Here is a 23,008-nt window from a genome sequence, read left to right on the forward strand (position 1 = left end):
ATCTTTGGACTGTGGGAGGAAACTGGAGCACCGAGAGGAAACCCACATAGACACGTGGAGAACGTACAAACGCCATACAGTCAACTTTATCGAAATCATCATATTATTATTTGCCTCAGTAAAATTTGGCCTTGACATCTTTATGATGCAGAGAACAATTCCTGCCAGCCTTGCCAATTGCTCCACAGTTAAAATTCTGCATTATAAACCTAGTGTGGAACCAGAATAACGTGATCTCCGTTCACCAGCCAAAATCAACAAAGTCCCCAGGAGATCGCTGTGTGCAAATCAGCTGCTGAATTTCCTACCTGATAACAGGGACTACAGTCAAAAGGCACATCATCAGTTGAAAAGTGCTTTCGGAAGAGCTGAGGTGGTGAAAGGTGCTGTGTAACTACAAGTCTTTCACTGAACAGCAAACCACACAAATGCCTCCAAGCAACCTCCACACCTTATACTTGCTGCCAGTGATCAGTGACGGGGACAGAAAAGGAATGGATCTGTTAGGAGGAGGGCGAGAGAATTCAATTTAAGATATTTGCAGCATTTCACAATTCTGTTTTCACTGGCCGTAATGCAAGATAAACTTCAGACTGAACCCATTCCCTGCCACACTTACCTTTCTGCTCTCAATTTCCTTTAAAGAAAATAAAGTTGGATTGTTCAGCTTTCTGTCGTTCTTTATAGTTACAAATGTAGACCTTCTCATGCAGAGCCTGAAGTATTGATTTTTCCACACAATGCTCACGACGTCTTTTAAGGGGAACCTTTGCTATCTTCATTGTTCAACTTGATCAGAAACCAGGTTGCAAGATAATCTTAAACAAAACGAGAGTGAAATAATTGATTTCCTGCATATGAGCTACACAATGTATGCACCTTCCAGAGGAAAGTTTCATAAATGAAGGTACCTCACAGAAACTTAGTGAACCGATGTCCATTCTGTCACTAGGAATTAAATAAAACGGTAATTCAATGACCACTAATACTGCCCAGAATCGAGTCGATTCTTCACATTAATTGCTCTTGGAGTCTGGTTTGCTGCAAGTCACTGGAATTTGTGCTGAACAATTTTTTTTATATCATGGAATTGCCCTCAAGTGGCTGCATTTCTTTCCTGGAATAATAATTCTGTTTATAACAGAAATGCAGCAGTTTCAGGCAAGAGATAACAAGGTGTAGAGCTGGATGAACACAGCACTTCATCAGCATTTCTGATGAAGGGTCTAGGCCCAAAACGTCAGCCTTCCTGCTCCTATGATGCTGCTTGGCCTGCTGTGTTCATCCAGCTCTAAACCTTGTTATCTCAACTTAGCTCTGAAACAGGCAAGGCAAATAATAGATTATGAAAGACCAACAGATAAAAAATGTTTCCTGGAGACATTAGTTGGGACCAGATGTCAAATTATGTTTGATATTCTAGTAGCAATTTTAATTTTGGCGATAGTGTATAGTAGGTCATATCAATTGAAGACTATGGTAATGACATTCAGGAGAGGCATATGATAATAGATAAAATGACATCTCCAATTTTATATTAACATCCAAAGTTGAATGAACCCTACAAGTGGCATCCAACATTAAACCCTCCTCCCAGTTACTGGATGACACAGTGTGTTAGGTAAATTCACTCATCATCTGGATATAGTATGATACAAATACCGGAATAGTGCCATTTGAATAGAATCTCATACTCACCCCAGCTGTCAAATAGACTGGGACAAACAGCCAACCCAGGAGTAACACAACAAACAGGGCCTGTGGGAAGCAATCCCAAAATTAAACAGGGCAAATTATTTATTTATTTGTTACTGGCAGAGCCAGATAAGGTAGGAATATGAAGGAGAATCAAACTGGAAAAGGGCATGAGAGGTGACGACGTATTTAAGAAACTGGTACACAGTTGATGCCATTCCAGGAAAAGAATGTGTTTGAGAAAGAATCAAAATAATGAATCTTGACTTCAATAGCATGAGATATGAAAAGTTTTGAATCTAAAGTTCAGAGGAAAATTGGTATCGATAAGACACTGAGATGGAGTCTAGTAGCTGCCTATAAGGAAAGTATCCACTACAAAATGACAAACTTCAATTAAATGTTATCAACATAATGTATTTGCACATGGAATGTATGTATCTGATCCCTAGGGTCCAGGAACACTAAGGAATATTTCTGGAAGATGAAGGATATGTAATATAATTGATCCTTAGGAATTATAGATGATGTAGAAATGCCAATAAACTTAGTCAGTGAGGATCATTAGTAGTAATATCTCAGAATCCTGACGATTGGGGATATTAATGTGTTTGATTGCTGGTAATGTGAAGAAAGTAACATTCATATTAGCAAGTAATATGGGAACCTGGGGACAGTGATGATTTACAGTAATGTTATCCAAAGATCAATTTTGGGTCCTTCACTCTTTTTAATTTTAATAACTGATCTAGACCCTGGTGTAGGTAGCAGCGTAATAAAGTTTGCAGATGATATAAAATTTGACAGTGTAACAATAGTGATTACGAAAGTATAATGGTTTAGGTTGGCAGGGAAAAATGCTAAAATGTGCAGAAACATAAGCAGTTAGTGTTTAACATGGAGAAGTGTGAAGTAATTGCACTTTGGGAAGACTAATATGAAAAGACAGTATTTGATAAATGTTAATGAACAGCTTTTCTCAATGGTATCTATATATACAAATTCTTAAAGGTGAGATAGCAAGTTAATAAAAAAAAGCACTTTGGATTATAAATGCAATATTGTGCCCTCCAGCAGGAGGAAAAGAATCTTTGTGTGTCGAACTGTAGTGATGATATAGTCCATCTTGGGGAAATATTTAGAATCTCAAAGACGCAGTGATCATGATTCATAAAATGCAACAAAGTGATTATTTCACTGCACTTACATTCCACTCAAAGCCACCAACGGCCAAGCCCTTTGCTGCCCCTGTACCTGCCAACCCGACAAAATGTCCACTTCCGATGTTACTTGCAAACAGTGAGGCTCCAACCTGGAGGGGGAATGGAGAAAGAGAAAGACTCTAAGTTTCTTTAAAAACAAAACCACCTCATGCTGCACGATTGAAGTCTTGGTTAGCAAAAAGAGTTTAAGGATTCCAAAGGGTGTCAAAAAACATTAGTATTGTGAACTTTAAGTTCAGAAGGCCTGATGCAGTCAACTCCCATGTACATGAGGCAAAGTTGAATCTCGTAGATATCTCAAACTGGTTGAGTTGATTTGGGGGATGAACACCTAATGGGGTAATTTCTCTATCTCCCAATAGCCTTGGAAGGTACTGCTGTTTCCACTCTTATAGACATGAAGTTTAATTCTCACTTGATTTACAGACGTATTAATCAATTACATGTATTTTCATTTACATAGCTGCAGCCTACCAGCCAATCTAATTGTTTCTAATTTCCAATGTCCAACACTGGTCCAGTTGTAGACTGAAATTGATGTTAATTTTCTTTAGATTTCAGGTTTATGGTAATTTAGTTTTCTATATTTTAAGAAGATGTTGCCAAACAAAATCAATAAAATAAACATAACTCACAGTGTACCATTGCATGTTCCTCCCGGCTAAGAAATATCCACCAACGGTCGCACGATTGGTCCTACACATGGACTGAAAGAAACCCAAAATATACAGATAACAGATCACATTCATTCCAAGTCATTATTCATGCATGACCTTCCTTCCCTCCATCTGGTTTGGACAGAAAAGTCAGAAAGTAACAAGAAGCAGTTGTGACATTAACCACTAATCGTGTTCAGACGCCATGCTGAGCAATGATAGGAAAGGAATGGGGCAACTGGTAAACATTGTAACAGGTTGATCTTTATTTCACTCCATTCTATTCTAGTTCACATGTACTGTCACCAAACTTAGTCACCAAGAATAAAGCCAGAAGAGGGCAGGGTGCCATAGAGTCAAGGATTAGTTATACCTTTACTCTAAGAACAGCAACTAAGCAATAGGAGCTATGTTGTAGTAACATCAGATCCCAAAGATCTGGAGCCTGAGCTTGTAAGGCTGTAGCAGCATGTTCTCTCTTCAGTAGTTTCTGAATGTGAGCCCCAGATGCTGTGAAATCAAATCATTCCAAAGAGTCTCTTGGTTTGGGTCTGTTAAACCTCGAATCTGTAGGGAACAAAATTGGCTGGTTGGATCCACCAAATAAGACAGCAATAACTTGTCGAATGCTTTGCTGACATGTGTTGCTTTTGTCATGAGTAGCCCTCTGGAAACATCGGTGGGGTGGGGGGGGTGGGGTGGTGCGGTGGTGATAAAGGAAATAAAGTTAAAGGATGTGGTAACTTTTACTGTTCCTGGCAGTGCTCTGCCAACTTTGTGAACTGGTTGCAAGTTGCAGCAATTAACAGAATTCCCAGGCTTCCTCCCACGTGTGAAGACAGCGCTCCCTCGTTAGGAACATAAAGCCTTCTGGCTGATAGTTTCTTTGGAAGCCTTGAGTAGGTGATCTTTTCAGATAACATCACCTCACCTCCCAGACATCAGGAATGGCTCTTGCTCATCCTCCTCCTTTGATTCTGAATAGAAGATGCATAAGTGTCTCCTGTAACTTTACTAGAGCAGAATTTTAAAATAAATGAGCTACTATCCAATTTGCCCTATTGATAATTGCATTTCTGATTTGCTACGGTTAAGCGTATGATCATAATATGCATATCTGTGTGGCATATATGGATGTGCAAATTTTATTATTTTATTGATAAAATGGTGCAATGAAGGAACACATTTTAAGTATATTTACTTGAACTGCCTGTGAGGCATTTTCTTCTGAAATTGATGGAGTGGCTACAACTGTGTTATCACTGCCATTACTTAGGCCAGTCTGCAATTTCTGTACAGGGCTAAAGAGGAAAGTGGCCTCCAAAATCTCCCAGGAAATGCTCCCATTAGTTCAGCAGCAAACACCACTGCTTCCTTAAACAGAATTAACTTAATATTCTTTACTGAGGAGATGGATCTTGGACAAGAGTTAACTTGTTTAAGTAATTGAATGTAAGATAAATGATTTAATGAATTAATGGAAGGTTCCATAAGTTGGTTACACTAGAAAACAAAGACTCAGTAATTATTCGGCTTAAAATGCTGAGGTGGAGAATAGGAAAATTAGTGGGGCAATTGAATTTATATTTCAGTTCTGTTTTGAGTGCAGATGTGTGTTGGAGCTATAGACAGTAGCAATGTTGCACCCATTTTTAAAAAGACAAACAGTTAATCCAGATCATCATATTCCAGTGAGCTTGATATGTGTAGTAGGGAAAGTCTTTAACCCCTTTAACTGTGTGATGAAATTGTCATTGAAATAAATAGATTACATGTCCAGTGCAGATTTCAAGACAGATAATTGTACCTTTATATATGTGAGACGCAATAAATATCTGAAACTTAGAAAGACTGTTAACATGATGTCACATGAGATATTCCAATATCAAATTAGGAGCCTGATAGAAACTAGATTAAAGTAACTAGAAGGGAGATAACATAGTGGGAGTTAATGGCAGTTTATCAGCCTGGTTCAGAGTTTGGTGTGTCCCTATCAGTTTCCTGTTCTGCAGCCACTCCTGTTCACAAAGTATGTCAATGTTTTATCTATGCACTCAGCAGGTGTTGAAGTTTGCAGATGATACCAAAATAGGAGGCACAATTAGTATTTCAGAAGAGAAAAGGAAGCTGTAAGGGGATATTGATAAGATGTGGAGGGGGAATGAACAGGCCTGAAGTGTGATAGATATGATTTATTTGCAGTAGTTGAAGCATAGATACACAGCTGTAAAAACTATTCAATTAGAATTGTTTTGTTCTTTCAAGAGACATGGGTGTCACTGTTAAGGTCAGTATTTGTTGTCTTTCATCATTGCCCATGAGCTGTGGACTCTTAGAGGGCAGTTAAGAGCCAGCCACATTGCTGTGTAGAGTCACATGAAGACTAGACCATGAAGACAGCAGACTTCCTTTCCTAAAGGACATTATGGGTTATTACAATCAGTGATCAATTGATCAATGATCCATAATCATCGCCATTGTTGCCATTCTCAATTTATTAAATAAATTTAAATTCCAGCCATAATGGGATTTAAACCCATATCCCTGGAGCATTGGCTTGTCCAATGATATTAGCACCATGCTGTGCTATTTAGGAGTACAGGCTCACAGGATATTAAAGGCAGCACCACAAGAAGCACTTTAGATCTTTTCACAAGAATTGTATAAGCCAGGAGATAATGATGATCCTATATAAAACACCAATAAGACTTCAGGTAGAATATGGTGTACATTATATGACTCCATACTACAGGTAGAATATTAAAGTCTTCGAGGGTACAATATAGGTTCACAGTGTTTGGTGCAAAGAAATACATTGGAGAGGAAATGTTTGAGTCTCAGTTTTAATGTAATACAAAAAAGATTAATGCACAACTTTTAACCCTTTTGTTCGATATATCAAGGCATCTGAAAACTGGCAATGAGGGCATGATCTCCACATTAAATGTTGGCAACCTTCAGTTAAATTAAGGCCAACATAGTGATGAAAAGCCAATTCCAGGTCAAGGCCAATATCACAATCATCTCATCCATTTGAGGATAAACACCTAACTGAGGCCAGGTGAGGACCAACCTCCAAGTTTGGGCTATTTAGGTTGAGACAGTTTTTTTTTCAATTCAAATTCTCTACTGGTGTTAATTAAAATGCCTAAAATTTTGAAAATTCTGTGCATGTGTTCCCACATATTTTTGTCCTTCTTCACTGCTAATGACAACTTCCTTGTAATGTTAAGGCATTCTGGAGGAAGGTAGCAAAAAAATAGAAACATTTCCATTTATTTCCTCCATAATAGCTCATGCAGATCACGCCACAGCAGGTTTCCTTTCAAAATGAAAATCTGTTCCGGTCAGTAAAGATGTGGAGGTGCCAATGTTGGACTAGGGTGGATTAGGTCAGAAATCATATGGCGCAAGGTTGTAGTCCAACAGGTTTATTTGAAAACACAAGCTTTCGGAGTCTTCCTCCTTCTTCAGGTGTTAGTGAGAGAGATTCAAAAAGCACACAATTTATAGACAGTCAATGTGCTGTTTTATAAATTCCTACTTTGGAAATAAAACCTGTCTGACTCCAAACCCAAAACACAAACAGATTCTAATCAAGGCCGCACACCTAACATGCATTGTCTGACCGAAAATGTTACCTCTTCTTTACACTGATAAAACTTTTAGTTCTGTCAAGGCAGTGACTTGAAGGAAATTTGGAGAATTACATATACATATTAATCAATTAAAACCTTCTAACTGATTGAAGTTTTAACAGCATCTTAGGTTTGCTTAGTACATCTCGCACAAGCACCTGAAGGAGGAGTGAGGCTCAGAAAGCTTGTGTTTTCAATTAAACCTGTTGGACTACAACCTGGTATCGTGTGATTTCTGACCCAGTCAGTGAACTAACAGAATAAACAAGAGCTTTGATGTAATGTTCTTTAACTTTTAGCTTATACTGACAATTGTACTAAATTACCATGCAATTAAAATTCCTCAGTAATTTTCCTTTGTAATTATTTGGAGGGTCTTTGACTCTTGCTCTGTAAACTTTTACAGGAATATTCTGAAATGTAGTTTATGAGGACAATGACCTTCCTCTTAAATTAACCATATCGCTCTTCATTCACTAAGAAACTTGACTGTTCACCCTTGCACTGCTTACAAGATCATTGTTAACTCTTTCATGGCGTACAAGTTCAGGCAAGCTCTTGGGGAAATCAGTTTTCTTCCCTTTTGAAATAAACTCTGATATTAAGGTAATAAATTTATGTAAATATTAGGAGAATATTGTGTCAAATTTGGTTCTTTTGTATTATTGCAGGGTAACTTTTAACCTATTTTGCTTTAAACGTAAATACACAGACTCATGCCAGTTATTAACCTAGACTGACGCTTCATGTTGAATGAGATATTATATTGTTGAAAGTACCACCTGTTTTGCTCAGGAATCAAGTTAGGGCCTTTTTCAGGTTTTACACTGCAACTTAGGGCTGATGTGAATGCAAATCTTAAGTTTGCAAAACTGCAAGCGTAGCTGCAGCCTGAAGTGTAGGCAGAAACTTTCTTGCATCACCTCCTCCAGTTCTCTCTCCTATTTTGGATGTGCCAACAGATCCTGTAGTCGATTCCAAGCTAATTCACCCAAGTAGCCATTCTTCATGGAACAGACTAGACCATAAGGACCAGATTTTCTTCACTGAGGTGGTAGCATGTTTCAGGAAAATTTCATATTCCCTCTATTTAAGAGACACACTTGCAAGTAATTTTCAGTCTGGGAATGTAGAAAGAGTAGGCAGGGAGTTGGGTCCCTTGATTCTGAAAGTACTTTGTGGTTGGCCATAGGAGCTAGCCAGTGCCAAGGCAGCATGGTTGGATGGCACCCTTCAGTTCATCTCATTTCAATGCATTTGCAAACAAGGGTTTTTTCCATTAGCTTTCATCTTTCACAACCCCTCATACCTCTACCATTGACCCTCATACTCCCTATACTACTTCTACGCCAGTCATGTCATATCCATGTCTCCATGGCAACTCCAAAGTCGTTCAACTCAGATCTCAGGAGTCATGTGATTAAGAAAGAAATTCTAATGCAGATCTCACTTATACACACTTGATTCTAAAAAGAATTCACATACATAAAACCTGTCTGAAGCTTTCAAAACCCTTCAAGGCTTCAGTCTGTTAAAGAAAGCAAAGTTCTAATCAATAACCACTTCAAAGACAGTTAATGTTTTAGTAACCTCTTCAAACTGTCAATAAAACGTAAGCTCAGCCCCTGACTGAGAGAAGTGCTTTTGTAGCTTTTGAAACTCAATCAAGAATGCTTAATGACCTCAGTTAGAAGAACAGCCCTTGGGAATAATCAACAATGAACACAATGGAAATTGCAGGAACAATTGATAATAGCTTTTCTTCAAACCAACACAGGTGGACTGTTAATGAAAAGGGTTATTTTAAAATCTTACACAGTTCTGGCTTGTGTTTTCATGTTTAAAGGGCTTGGCACTTACAAATCCCTTCCAGATCATAGCCTTCATCTGCTCTTCACAAGCATTTACATCTACGCCATAAAGTTGTGACTTGCTTCCTGAGGTTTAAGGGCCTTGGAACAACAAAATTTGAGCTTGGCACTGAGTATCATAGAGTCATACAGTACAGAAACAGACCCTTCGGTCCAACTTGTCCATGCCAACTAGGTTTCCCAAACAAAACTTGTACCATTTGCTTGCATTAGGGCCATATCCCACTAAACTTTTCCTATTCAGATATCAGTCCAAATGTCTTTTAAATCTTGTAACTGTACCTGCTTCTGCCACTTTGTCTGGCTGTTCATTTCACATTCGAACCACCCTCTGTGTGAAAAAGGAACCCCTCAGGTCCCTTTTTAAATCTTTCACCTCTTAAAATCTTGAAACTATGCACTTTAGTTTTGAATTCCCCTGCCCGAGGGAAAAGATATTTGCTATTTACCTTATGTATGCCCCTTATGATTTTATAGACCTCTATAAGATTACCCTTCAACCCCCTACTCTCCAGCGAAAAAGGTCCCAGCTTATCCATCTTCTCCTTATAACTCAAAACCTCAAGTCATGGTAACATCCTGGTAAATCTTTTCTGCACCCTTTCCAATTTAATAATATCCTTCCTATAACAGGGTGACCAGAACTGTACACAGAAATCCAAAAGTGGCCTCACCAATGTCTTGTACAGCCACAACGTGACATCCCAACTCCTATACTCAATGCTCTGATGAATGAAGGCAAGTATGCCAAACGTGTTCTTCACCACCCTGATTGCCTGTCACACCACTTTCAAGGAGCTATGTACCTGCACCCCTAGTTCACTCTGTTCGACAACACTCCCCAGGGCCCTACTGTCAACTGTATAAGTCCTACCCTGGTTTGCCTTACCAAAATGAAACACATTGCATTTGTCTAAATTAAATTCCATCTGCCACTCCTAGGCCCATTGGCCTAGCTGATCATGATCCCATTATTCTCTTAGGTAACCTCCTTCGCTGTCCACTATACCACCAATTTTGGTGCCATCCACTAACTTACTAACCATGCTTCCTCTATTCTCATCCAAATTGTTTATATATTTGACAAACAACATAGCACTGATCCCTGTGAAACACCGCTGGTCACAAGCTTCCAGTTCGAAAAACAATCCTCTATCAACACCCTCTGTTTCCTACTGTCAAGCCAATTTTGTATCCAATTCCCTAGATCCCATGTGATCTAACTTTATTAACCAGCCCACCTTGTGGAACCTTGTCGAAGACTGTGCTAAAGGCCATGTAGACAGCGTCTAATGCTCTGCCCTCATCTGTCTTCTTGGTCACGTCCTCAAAAACCTCAATCAAGTTTGTGAGACATGATTTCCCATGTACCACTTTCAAACCACTTTCCCCGACAGACAACAATGGGATTCTTGGAAATGGAGGCAAGATATCCATATCTGGGACAGGTCTGCAATGTTTAAAGTCTCAGGAGTCTTCCTGACTCTACAAATATCCAACCAAAGCTGTGGTGGAACATTCAACTGCACAAGTGCCCCCATTTCTTTGCTTAAATTGTATCACTAGATATATGCTTCCTAATTGCTTATTATGTGTTTCAATGTTGTCATGAGATGTGCCTTTGAGAAGGATTTGTTCTGTCATGTTTTTTTTGAAAGCAAGTGTTATAAACTTGGAGCTGAGTTGTCTGCTCTCAGCCCAGCTAGCTTTGTGTTTTTTTCATGTCGGAACGATAGAAGCAACATGAAGGGTTCGGTCAAGATCCCACAGAACCAGGATTTTAGTTTAACTTTCAGTAGCTGATGGGGTTTGGAAGCTGCTATATATCTCTCCCTACTACAGCAAAACACCTGAGTTCTCTCTCTCTTTCTGTCACTCAGAGTTTTCTCTTAAAATTCTTTCCTCCTTGACTATAGAATTGCAGTTGAGACAATCTATTTTATTGAATTTGCCTCTGCCAAGGATGTATTTATGGGATGTTACTATCTTGGAACAGCTAATCAGTGGTAGCTAACATATATATTATCTTGTTAAGTATTTTGATTGAGTTAGAGTTAAGCTTTTTTTTCTCATTTTGTCTGTATTTTAACCAAATATGAGAAATAAAGTGTGTTTTGCTTCAAGCCTGGAAGTTTGACCAATCGAATTGCATCTGGAACACAACACCTTACACTTGCCTTTAAAAATAAGAAAAAGTTGGGAACTAGGCTATCTTCTTAACATATTTTGAGGGTGTTTGGTCTGGTCTATAACATTGTGAACTGCACAAAGGCATGCCAGGGGCAGCACTGGGCATTGTTAAAAATGAGGTGCTAATCTATTGAAGCTACGACATTGGCAACTTGCATTCTAAACCCGAGCAGTATGGATTGGACAGAGAGTAAAGCAATCCCACAAGCAACAGATCAAATAATCATGCTGCTGTTTTGCCACATCTGGTTGTGAATAGTGGTAGATAATTAAACAACGAATAGGAGGTAGTGACAGCACATCCTCAATAACAGTGGAGTTCAGTACATTGATCCAAACGACAAAGCTAAACCATTTTCAGCCATCTTCCAGTAATCCATCTTGGACTTTTCCCCAGGTGCTCACAGCACAGATGCCAATCTTCACCCAATTTGATTTATTCTGCATAATATCAAGAAATAGCTGAAGGCAGTGAATATAGCAAAGTCTTTGTTCCCTGACAACTCACAACTGTAGTATTGAAGATTTGTGCTCCCTAACATGTACTCTTCACTGAGGGTGGCATGGTGGAACAGCAGGGACTTGGGTTCAATTCCAGCCACGGGTGACTGTCTGTATGGAGTTTGCACATTCTCCTCATGTCTGTGTGGGTTTCCACCAAGTGCTCCGGTTTCCTCCCACAGTCCAAACTTGTGCAGGTTAGGCGGATTGGTCATGGTTAAAAAACCCATGTGGGGTTCCAGGGATGGGGTGTGGGGGCAGTCTGTTTAGGATGCACTTTGGAGGGTCAGTGCACACTCAATGGGCCAAATGGCCTCTTTCTGCACTGTAGAGATTCTATGAACTAGCTGTGCCAATACAACAACAGCATCCACACAACAATTTGAAAACTGCTAAGATGCATTCTACCCACAAAACAAAGGACAAATCAAATTCTGGTAATTACCCCCTGCAATAAGGTTAGGATTAAGTCCGACCATCAAGTGTTCAAAGCTGTCACTGACAGTGCTATTGCGCAGCAATTATTCGGCCACAGCCAGCTCACTGACAATTTGTGTTCAGCAAGGATCATTCAGCTGCACACCTCATGACAAACTTGTTCCAAACATAGAAAAAAGTGCTGAATTCAAGATTTGAGGGGAGAATGATTGCCCTTGACATCAAGGCAGTGTTTATCTGTGTATGAGATCAAGGAGCTTGAATCAATGGGTGTTGGGGTAGAAACTATAAGATCATAAGGTGTAGGAGTAGAAGTAGGCCATTCAGCCCATTGAGCTGCTGCACCTTTCAATGAGATCATGGCTGATCTGATTTTCCTCAACATCACTTTCCTACCTTTATCCCATAACCTTGATTCCCCTATTGATTAAAAATCTGTCTGTATCAGTATTGAATGTATTTAATGATCAAGTCTCAGCACCCCTCTGAACTAAAGATTCACTACCCTCTAAGAGAAGAAATTCCTCACCATATGTCTTAAATGGGCAATCGCTTAATCGGAGATGAAGGCCTTGGGTCCTAGATTTTCCCACAAGGGGCAACAACCCCTCCACATCTAACCTGTCCAGTCCCATAAGATAATTGACAACAAGGTGTGGAGCTGGATGAACACAGCAGGCCAAGCAGCATCATAGGAGCAGAAAGGCTGACGTTTCAGGCCTAGACCCTTCATCAGAAATGGGGGGGTGGAAGGGGGTTCTGAAATAAATAGGGAGAGAGGGGGAGGCGGATAGAAGATGGAGGTGTGGGGGCAAGTGTAGCACTTCCTGCGGTTGTGCAGGAAGGTGGGTGGGAGGAGGTGTATTCTAGGTAGCTGTGGGAGTCGGTGGGCTTGAAATGGATATCGGTTTCTAGGTGGTTGCCCGAGATGCAGATAGAGAGGTCCAGGAAGGTGAGAGAGGTGTTAGAGATGGTCCAGGTGAACTTAAAGTTGGGGTCGAAGGTGTTGATGAAGTGAGTAGGTTACGTGGAACAATCCCTCTTCCGTACCTACACTGGCCCTAAACCCCACCTCTTCCTCCGTTACATTGATGACTGTATCGGCGCCGCCTCATGCTCTCACGAGGAGCTTGAACAGTTCATCCACTTCACCAACACCTTCCACCCCAACCTTAAGTTCACCTGGACCATCTCTAACACCTCTCTCACCTTCCTGGACCTCTCTGTCTCCATCTCGGGCAACCACTTAGAAACCAATATCCATTTCAAGCCCACCGACTCCCACAGCTACCTAGAATACACCTCATCCCACCCACCTTCCTGCAAAAATGCCATCCCCTATTCCCAATTCCTTTGCCTCGGCCGCATCTGCTCCCAGGATGAGGCATTCCACTCCCGTACATCTCAGATGTCCTCGTTTTTCAAGGACCGCAACTTCCCCCCCTCAGTGGTCAAGAACGCCCTCCACCGTGTCTCCCGCATTTCCTGCAACTCATCCCTCACACCCCGTCCCCGCAACAACAACCAAAAAAGAATCCCCCTTGTCCTCACGTACCACCCCACCAACCTCCGGATCCAACGCATCATCCTCCAAAACTTCCGCCATCTGCAATCCGACCCCACCACCAAAGACATTTTTCCCTCCCCACCCTTATCTGCTTTCCGGAGGGACCACTCTCTCCATGACTCCCTTGTCCACTCCACACTCCCCTCCAGCCCCACCACACCCGGCACTTTTCCCTGCAACCGCAGGAAGTGCTACACCTGCCCCCATACCTCCTCCCTCACCCCCATCCCAGGCCCCAAGAAGACTTTCCGCATCAAGCAGATGTTCACCTGCACATCTGCTAATGTGGTATACTGCATCCGCTGTACCCATTGTGGCCTCCACTACATCGGGGAAACCAAGCGGAGGCTTGGGGACTGCTTTGCAGAACACCTACGTTCGGTTCGCAATAAACAACTGCACCTCCCAGTCGTGAACCATTTCAACTCCCCCTCCCATTCCTCAGATGACATGTCCATCCAGGGCTTCCTGCAGTGCCACAACGATGCCACCTGAAGGTTGCAGGAACAGCAACTCATATTCTGCTTGGGAACCCTGCAGCCCAATGGTATCAATGTGGATTTCACAAGCTTCAAAATCTCCCCTCCCCCTACCACATCCCAAAACCAGCCCAGCTCGTCCCTGCCTCCCTAACCTGTTCTTCCTCTCACCTATCCCCTCCTCCCACCTCAAGCCGCACCCCCATCTCCTACCTACCAACATCATCCCGCCCCCTTGACCTGTCCCTCCTCCCTGGACTGACCTATCCCCTCCCTAACTCCCCACCTACACTCACCTTTACTGGCTCCATCCCCGCCTCTTCGACCTGTCTGTTTCCTCTCTACCTATCCTCTCCTCTATCCATCTTCTATCCGCCTCCCCCTCTCTCCCTATTTATTTCAGAACCCCCTTCCACCCCCCCATTTCTGATGAAGGGTCTAGGCCTGAAACATCAGCCTTTCTGCTCCTATGATGCTGCTTGGCCTGTGGCGTTCATCCAGCTCTGCACCTTGTTGTCTCGGATTCTCCAGCATCTGCAGTTCCTACTATCTCCCATAAGATACTTGTATGTTTCAAGAAGGTTGGCTCTCATTCTTCGAAGTGCCAGTGAGTACAAGCGCAACTCACACAAACTCTCCCGTAAGACAATCACTCCAAATTTCGGATCAGCCTCGTGAACCTTCTTTGGACTGCCCCCATTGTGGCCCCAGCACTGATCCCTGTGACACACCACTAGTTACTTGTTGCCATCCTGAAAATGCCTCCTTATCCCAACTCTGTCTTCTACAGTTAAAATCAATCTTCTATCCATGTTTATATACAACTCTAACACTATGAACTCTTTTCTTATTGAGTAGCCATAACGTGTGGTACGTCATTAAACACTTTCTGGAACTCCAATGATGTTACATCCACTGCTCCAACTTTGTTTACTTGCTTGTTATGTCCTTAAATAATCCAGTAAAATTTTCAGACATGGTTTGCCCTTTGTGAAGCCATTGGTAACTCTGCTTCATCATATTAATATTAATTATTTCTAAATGCTAAACTATTATATCCTTTATAATAGACTCTTAACATTTTCCTAATAACAGACATTAAGCTAACTAGCCCCTGGTTACCTTTCATTTATCTCCTTACCTTTTTAAATCAAAGGTATTACCTTGGCAGCTTTCTAATCCTCCAGAACTTTTCCAGAACCTGAGGATTTTGAAAGATTGTTATCAGGGCAAGGGACTTGATGGCCTTTAGTCCTATTAGTTTATCTAGTACTTTTTCTCTAATGATAGTCGTTGTATTTATTTCGTCTCCTCCTTTTGCCCTTTTTAAATGTAATTTTGGAACACCATCGGTGTCTTCTATTGTGAATACTGATACAAAGTGTTAATTAACTTCCTCTGTCATTTCCTAGTTGCCTATTATTATTTCTCCAGCCTGATTCTCTAAAGGGCCTATGGTTACTTTGGCCTCTCTCTTTTTTGTTATTTATCTAAAGAGCTCTTACTCTCTGTCTTGCTATTACTTGCAAGTTTACCCTCAAGGTTTATATTCTCCCTTTTTTTTGCTTGTCTTTTGTTTGTTTTTAAAACTTTTCCAATCATCTGGCTTAAGACTAACCTTTGTTACATTGTAGGCTTTTTCTTTCAATTTGATGCTGTCCTTAACTTCCCTGGTTAACCATGGCTGGCTTATCCCTTACCTCTTCTCAATGGGATATCTTTGTTGTGAGCCTGAATATTTTCTTAAAAGTCTGACGTTTTGGTGTTGCTGCTAATCTCCTTTCCCAGTCCACTTCAGCTAGCACTATCCTCATACCTTTGTAATTGCCTTTATCTGAGTTTAGCACAGTCGCTTCTGACCCAAATTCCTCATACTCAAGTCCATGCTAAACTCTACCACGTTATGGTCATTGTTTCCGAGGGAAACTTTTACGCTGACATCAATTATTAAACTTGCCTCATTATACATCACCAGATCCAAAATAGCCTGATCCCTGGTTTGTTCTAGGAAACTGTCACTGAATATAGACTATGAATTCTTCTTCATGGCTACCTCTGCCAATCTGATTGTTTCAATCTCCATGAAGATTAAAGTCACCCATGAATAATGAACTACCTTTGTTACATGCCTTCATTATGTCTGGATTTATTCTCTGTCCCACCATGTAGCTATTTTTAGGGGTACTTTAGGCTACTCCTATCAGTGTCTTTATCCTCTTTTCATTTCTTCTCGCTATCCATATTGGTTCTACATCTTCTGATCCTCGACCATTTTTTACTATCATACTTCTTCCTTCCCATACTAACAATGCTACCCAACCACTCTTTTCTTCCTGCTTGTCCTTTTGAAAGGTCACATACTCCTGAGTATTTAGATCCCAGCTTTGATTTCCCTTGTAACCATGTCTCTACAATGGCTGGATGATTATACCCATTAACCAGTATATGTTCGGTTAATACATTTATTTTGTTCTGAATACTAAACACATTCAAGTAAAGAGCCATTAATTTTGCCTTTTTACCATTTTCTCCCTTTGATCTGATTTACTGCTGTGTTTCTCTATTTGTACATTCTGTTCCTTCCTATCCCTCTCTGGGTATTGTTATCCAAATAACTGCCCTGTAAAGATGCCACTCCTTTTCCTTTGTAAGGCTATATTTTCCCTCTCCAAAACTGTCCCTCTAATTAGTTTAAAGCCCTGTATACAGCCATAGTTATTTAATTTGCCAGGACACTGATACCAGTATGGTTCAAGTGAAGATCATCCCACCAGAACAGCTCCCTTTGATCCCAGTACTAGTGCCACTTGCCCGTGAACTGAAAGCCATTCCACCCACAATCTTTGAGCCACATATTTAACTCCTTGACTTTATTTACATTATGCCAGTTTGCCTGTGGCTCAGTAGTAACTCTGAGACTATTACCTTAGAGGTTCTGCTTTTTAACTGAATTCTTAACTATTCAGAAACTTTCAGCAGAGCCTCCCTCCTAGTCCAATCAATGTTACTGGTATCAGTGTGGATAGTGACTAATGGATCTCTCCCCTTCATTTCCAAGTAAGGAGATGTCCTCAACCCTGGCACCAGGCAGGCAACATAGCCTTCAGGACTTCCACTCAGAAAACAGTATTTTTGTCCTAATTATACTTTTCCCTACCACTGCTACATCCCTATTTTCTCCACCTCAGTTGAATGGTTCCCTGTACCCAGGTGCTGTAGTCAGTTTGGTCATCTTCCCTGCAGTTCCCACTCTTGACTGCACAACTTGCAAGAACCTCATAACTGTTGAACAATTAAAGAGGCTAAGGCTTCTCAATTTTAACCCTAAGGTCCTCAAACCTGCTTCACCTGCAGGCACATTCTCCTGTTCCTTATCACAGATCAATTTTGAATTACACAGCCTGATGGCTGTGACCACCCTCGAGAGTAAAATTTTCTGATAATCTTCACCTCTCTACTGTGGCGTAATGTCTGTAGCTCAGACTCCAGATTCTTAACTCTGATCTGAAATTCCTTTAGTTGTAAATACTGACTATAAATCAGTTTGGTCTGGATCACATTGGTGTCCTGTAGTTCCACAGGTTGTAGCAGCAACACATCACCTATCCTGCCATCTCTGTCATATATATGATGTAATTTATACATTAATTACCTTTGTTCTTTACACTTTACAGTGATGATATGCTGTTTTTATAAACAAAAAGAAAAAAAAAATCACCGGTATCAGTCTAATACTGAAGCAATTACTTTTTAAAACAAGAGAAGAAAAATACTGGAGACCCAAACATAAACTGAAGACCTTGTCTTTATTCTAAAAATATTCACCAGTCCTACTCACCAATCATTTTTTTCCCCTATACTCATTGTTATGTGGCTTGTGACATCTCTCAGACACTGGTCTCACTGCAAGTCATCTCTTGATCTATGCCTTTTATGCACTCCTGTATAATTCTCAGTCTGGAGAATTTACTTCTTGCAGTAAACCATAATTAAAGCACGTCTATCCCTATTTGCACTGAATTTATATTTTAAAACAAATTTCCAATGGTATATTCAATAAACTGACTTGGCCTTTGTCTCGGTCTGCTGAAAACCTGAGCACATTAACCATGCCCCTTACTGCCATGTGGTGATAGAAGCCCCTTTCTTGTATGGATCTGTTCAGAGACACTATTTTTTAGCTACAGTGATCAATACTTTATTAGACAAAGGAATTCTGCTGCACTGAATTCTAGTAGCAGAATTCTAGTCCTTCAGTCTGGCTACTTTAACGCACTTAAAAGCTTCTGTCCTAATCTGACTTTAAGTCTGAAAACTGAACTTGGAAACTCTCCAATGCTTGAACCAGACTGTCACTAATAGTTATTGTAATCAGAGCTCATCAACTTAGTCCCCAGACATCATTTCAGGAGTTCCTCAGGCTACTATCCTAGGCTCAAGCATCTTTAGCTGCTTTTTATTATTCATTCTTAGGATGTGGATATCACTGGTGAGGTTAGTGCATGGCTATTCCCAAATTCCCTTGAGAAGGTCATTGATGACATTTTCTTCGTGATAAGGTCAGTTGAGGGCATATTTGCAGATATTAACTGTGTTCATTACCATTCACAACTTAGGGAGTCATAGGGTTTTAATAACACAGGAAAAGGCCCTTCAGCCCATCGTGTCCCTTCTGGTCACCAAACATATATCTATTCTAGATCTATTTTCCAGTACTTGGCACATAGCCTTACATGGGGTGGTACTTTAAGTGCCCATCTAAATACTTCTTAATGTCTTGATGGTCCCTGCCTTGGCCACCTTTTTCGGCAGTGAGTAACAGATATCCACTACTCTCTGGGTGAAAATCTTTTCCTCAAATCCCATCTAAACTTCTGTTCTTTACTTTAAATCTATGCTTCCTTCTTATCAGCCCCTTTACCAAGGAGAAAGGTGAAATAACTTCATGGAGGTCAGTATCCTGTCACCAAGCCACCCTTTGTTTACACATGGAAAGTCCTTGACACTGATCCAGCTCCCTCAGAACCAGCTCTCAGAGTGAACTGGACATCTGACACTCCTGTTAATATCTGTCAGTCAGGACTCTGATTGGACAAGATTAACAGCCCCAATCTGGGAACTCATATTACATTAAGTTCACCTGGCTGACCTAGTTACAATCACAATAAAAGGTTTCTCCATAGCTACCTTACTTATGGACCTCATAACTTTGTACACCTCAATCAGGTGTCCCCCTAGCATTCTCTGATATAAGGAAAATAACCTTAGTCTTCCTAATCTCACTTCAATGCTGAATCATTCCAACCTAGCCAACATCCTTGTGAATCTGCTCGGCATCCTCTGTGTTGGAGTCACAACTTTCTGACAGTGTGGTGACGAGAACTGCACATAGTACTCCAGCTGTGACTAACTACCATTACATACAGCTCCATCAGAGCCCACTTGCTCTTGTACTGAAACACCAGAACAGTCTGTGCCCACATGCTGTGGAGACATGGACGACATTCAGGCTTTGGCTGATTAGTGATAAATCACAAATTTCAGGCAATGATCATGTACTACATGAGGGAATGCATTTTCCCTTAGAGTTCACCAGAACTACCACTGACGAATCCTCATTGTCAACATCCTGGATGTTATCATTCACCAGAAAATAAGCTGGACCATCCATATAATTTCAATGGTTACAAGAATATCTCAGAGGCTGGGAATTCTTTGATGAGTAACTCACCTCCAGACTCACCAAAGTCTGTCCACAATCTACAAGGCACATGTCAGGAGTGTGATGGAATACTCCCGTATTGCTTGGATGTGCCTATCTCCAACAGCACTCAAGAAGATGACACCATCTAGGATAAAATAGCTCACTTGATTGGCAGCCCATCTACCAACATAAAAAGGCAATCCCTCCATCACCAAAACACAGTGCAGTAGTTTATTCCATCAACAAGATGCACTGCACCAACTCACCAATAATTCTTTGATAGGATCTTCCAGACCCACAAGCAACCATATGAAGGGCAACGTCAGTTAATACATGAGAATACCACCAACAGTCTGTTCTGCTCCAATACACAAACTATCTTACTGCTATTCTTCACTGTCACTGGTTCAAAAACCTGAAACATTCTGCTAAAAACACTGTTGGCATACACCCATAGGCTACAGCGGTTCAAGAAGTCAGCTCACCCCCACCTTCTCAAGGGCAGCTGTACTCCAGTGTGAAGCAGTGGTTCTGTACCCAGTATGGGGCAGTCAGTCTGTAGCCATTATTTGGTAGTTGAATGGTACTCAATATGAGACCAGTTTGGAGTAGTGAATCTATACTCAATCTCATCAGTGGATCTGTGCCTAATTTCAAGCAGTGGATTTTCACATAGAATGGAGCAGTGGAACTGTACTTAGTGTGCGGCAGTTGTTCTGCACCTGGTATGGGCCAGTGGAACTGTTATTCAGTGCAAGGCAGTGAATCTCTACCCAGATAGAGGGCTTAGTGATGTGGTGCAATGAAAACAATCTGCCTCTCAACATCAGCAAAACTAAAGAACTTATCATTGACTTCAGAGAGAAAGGAAGAGAACACCACCCCATCTACATCAACGGAATTGAGCTTGAGACAGTGAAGAGCATTATGTTCCTTGGAGTGATGATAACTGACGACTTGTCCTGGACTTCCCATGTAAATGCGACAATCAAGAAGGCACAACAACGCCTCTTTTTCCTCAGGTGGCATGGGAAATTCAGCATGTGCATAAGGTCCCTCACCAACTTCTACAGATGCACCATTGAAAGCATACTGTCCAGGTGCGTAACGGCCTGGTATGGCAACTGCTCTGCTCAGGACCGTAAGAAACTACAGAAGGTGGTGTGCACAGCCCAGACCATCATGGCAGCCAACCTTCAAGCCATGGACTTCATTTACATGGCCTGCTGCCATAGAAAGGCGGCCAACATCATCAAAGTCCCAGTGCCCCCTGATAATGACGTCCTACAACCTGTTCCGTCAGGCAGAAGATACAGAAGCCTGAACACATGCACCAGCAGGCTCAGGAACAGCTTCTTTCCAGCCATTATCAGACTGATGAACGGACCCGAGCCTCAAATAATGTAACCTGCAATGTAACCTGTATACCTCTAAGTCTTTTTGATCTGTACATCCTTTGCTTGCTGTTATCTGCCCGTACCACTCGCAAGCAAAGCTTTTCACTATATTTCGGTACATGTGACAATAAAATCAAAATCAAATCAAATTGTTATGGGGCATTAGAGCTATGCTTAGTAACCAGGCAAAATGATCAGGAGAGCAGCAACAAAAATGGGGAGCATACATTTCAATAAAATATGACCAACCATGTAAAAGTGGATGTTTAAGCAAATATGTTCATGAAGAGAACAACCCAACAGGGTGAGGCAACAAACACTTACCCATAGTCCTACACCAATGACCAAAACAAAGTACAGGACAATCACAGCGATGTCTGCAGCATTGTTGATGGCCACTGTTTGGTGGACTGGAGATGCAGTAGATGTCGGAATCACAGATGTCTCCATGTCAGCTTGGTCAGCAAAGAGGGAAAGTAATAAGCGTCAAAGAGGCTACTACAATGACTGACAGGATGAGGGACTAACCTACTAATACGGGACTGGTAAGTAATGATTGAACCAATCTTATTTAATAGGTTACTGAGTGCTGACAATCTCACTTTTCAGAACCAAGTTCCTCAGGAGACTTTCCATTAATTATCTTTCCAGTGCATTCTATCAAATTGATCTGGACGAAGGAACCGAGGCTGTTGTTGCTAAGTTTGCTGATGACACAGAGGTAGGTGGAGGAAGAGGTAGTGTTGAGGAAGTGGGAAAGCTGCAGAAGGACGGGTTAGGAGAGTGGGGCAAAGGAGTGGCGGATGGAATACAATGTTAGAAAATGTTAGGTTATGCACTTTGGTAGGAAGAATAGAGGCATAGGCTATTTTGTAAATGGTGAAAGGCTTTGGAAATCTGAAGCACAATGGGACTTTGGAGTCCTAGTTCAAGATTCTCTTCAGGTTAATATGCAGGTTCAGTTGGCAGATAGGAAGGCAAATATAATATTGGCATTCATTTTAAGAGGGCTAGAATACAAGAGCAGAAATGTACTGCTAAGTAAAAACCAAAAGATGATGATCAGATGATCATCAGACGCAATTTCCGCCACCTCCAGCAAGATGTCACTACCAGACACATATTCCCCTCCCCTCCCTTGTCCGCCTTCCGCAGGGACATTCCCTCCGGGACACCCTGGTCCATACTTCCTTCACCCCCAACACCTCCCCACAGCCTTACGGCACCTTCCCCTGTAACCGGCAAAGGTGCAACACCTGCGCATTTACCTCCTCCCTCCCCAGTATCCAAGGGCCTAAACATACCTTCCAGGTGAAGCAACACTTCACCTGCACTTCCAAGAATCTAGTCTACTGCATTCGCTGCTCACAATGTGGTCTCCTCTACATTGGGGAAACGAAGCGTAGACTTGGCGACCGCTTCGCAGAACATCTACAGTCTGCTCGCAAAAAAGACCCTGAACTACCTGTTGCCTGCCACTTCAATGCACCACCTTGCTCCCTGGCCAACATCTCTGTCTCCGGCTTGCTACAGTGTTCCAGTGAAGCCCAGCGCAAGCTGGAGGAACAACACCTCATTTTCCGCTTGGGGACCCTACAGCCTTCCGGACTCAATATTGAGTTCAATAATTTTAGGAACTAAACTCTCCC

The 23,008-nt window shown here is 41.5% G+C and overlaps 1 protein-coding gene across 3 annotated transcripts in view; it reads right to left on the reverse strand.

The window, feature by feature from the left end:
• slc5a2 (solute carrier family 5 member 2) overlaps positions 1-21,809 on the reverse strand; it is a 52,502-nt gene extending 30,693 nt beyond the window's left edge. For 2 of the 3 annotated variants that reach the window (XM_048612522.1, XM_048612523.1), the window contains exons 1-4: positions 21,684-21,809; positions 3,554-3,625; positions 2,903-3,007; positions 1,699-1,758 (exon numbers count right to left, since the gene is read on the reverse strand). In XM_048612522.1, the coding sequence (XP_048468479.1) occupies positions 1,699-1,758; positions 2,903-3,007; positions 3,554-3,625; positions 21,684-21,809 (363 nt within the window). The remainder of the gene's footprint in view (positions 1-1,698; positions 1,759-2,902; positions 3,008-3,553; positions 3,626-21,683) is intronic. The other variant, XM_048612524.1, reaches the window with a different exon arrangement.
• Positions 21,810-23,008: the final 1,199 nt, after the last annotated feature.

The sequence above is a fragment of the Rhincodon typus genome, chromosome 26 (genome assembly GCF_021869965.1).
Source record: "Rhincodon typus isolate 14 chromosome 26, sRhiTyp1.1, whole genome shotgun sequence".
Classification (NCBI taxonomy): Eukaryota; Metazoa; Chordata; class Chondrichthyes; order Orectolobiformes; family Rhincodontidae; genus Rhincodon; species Rhincodon typus.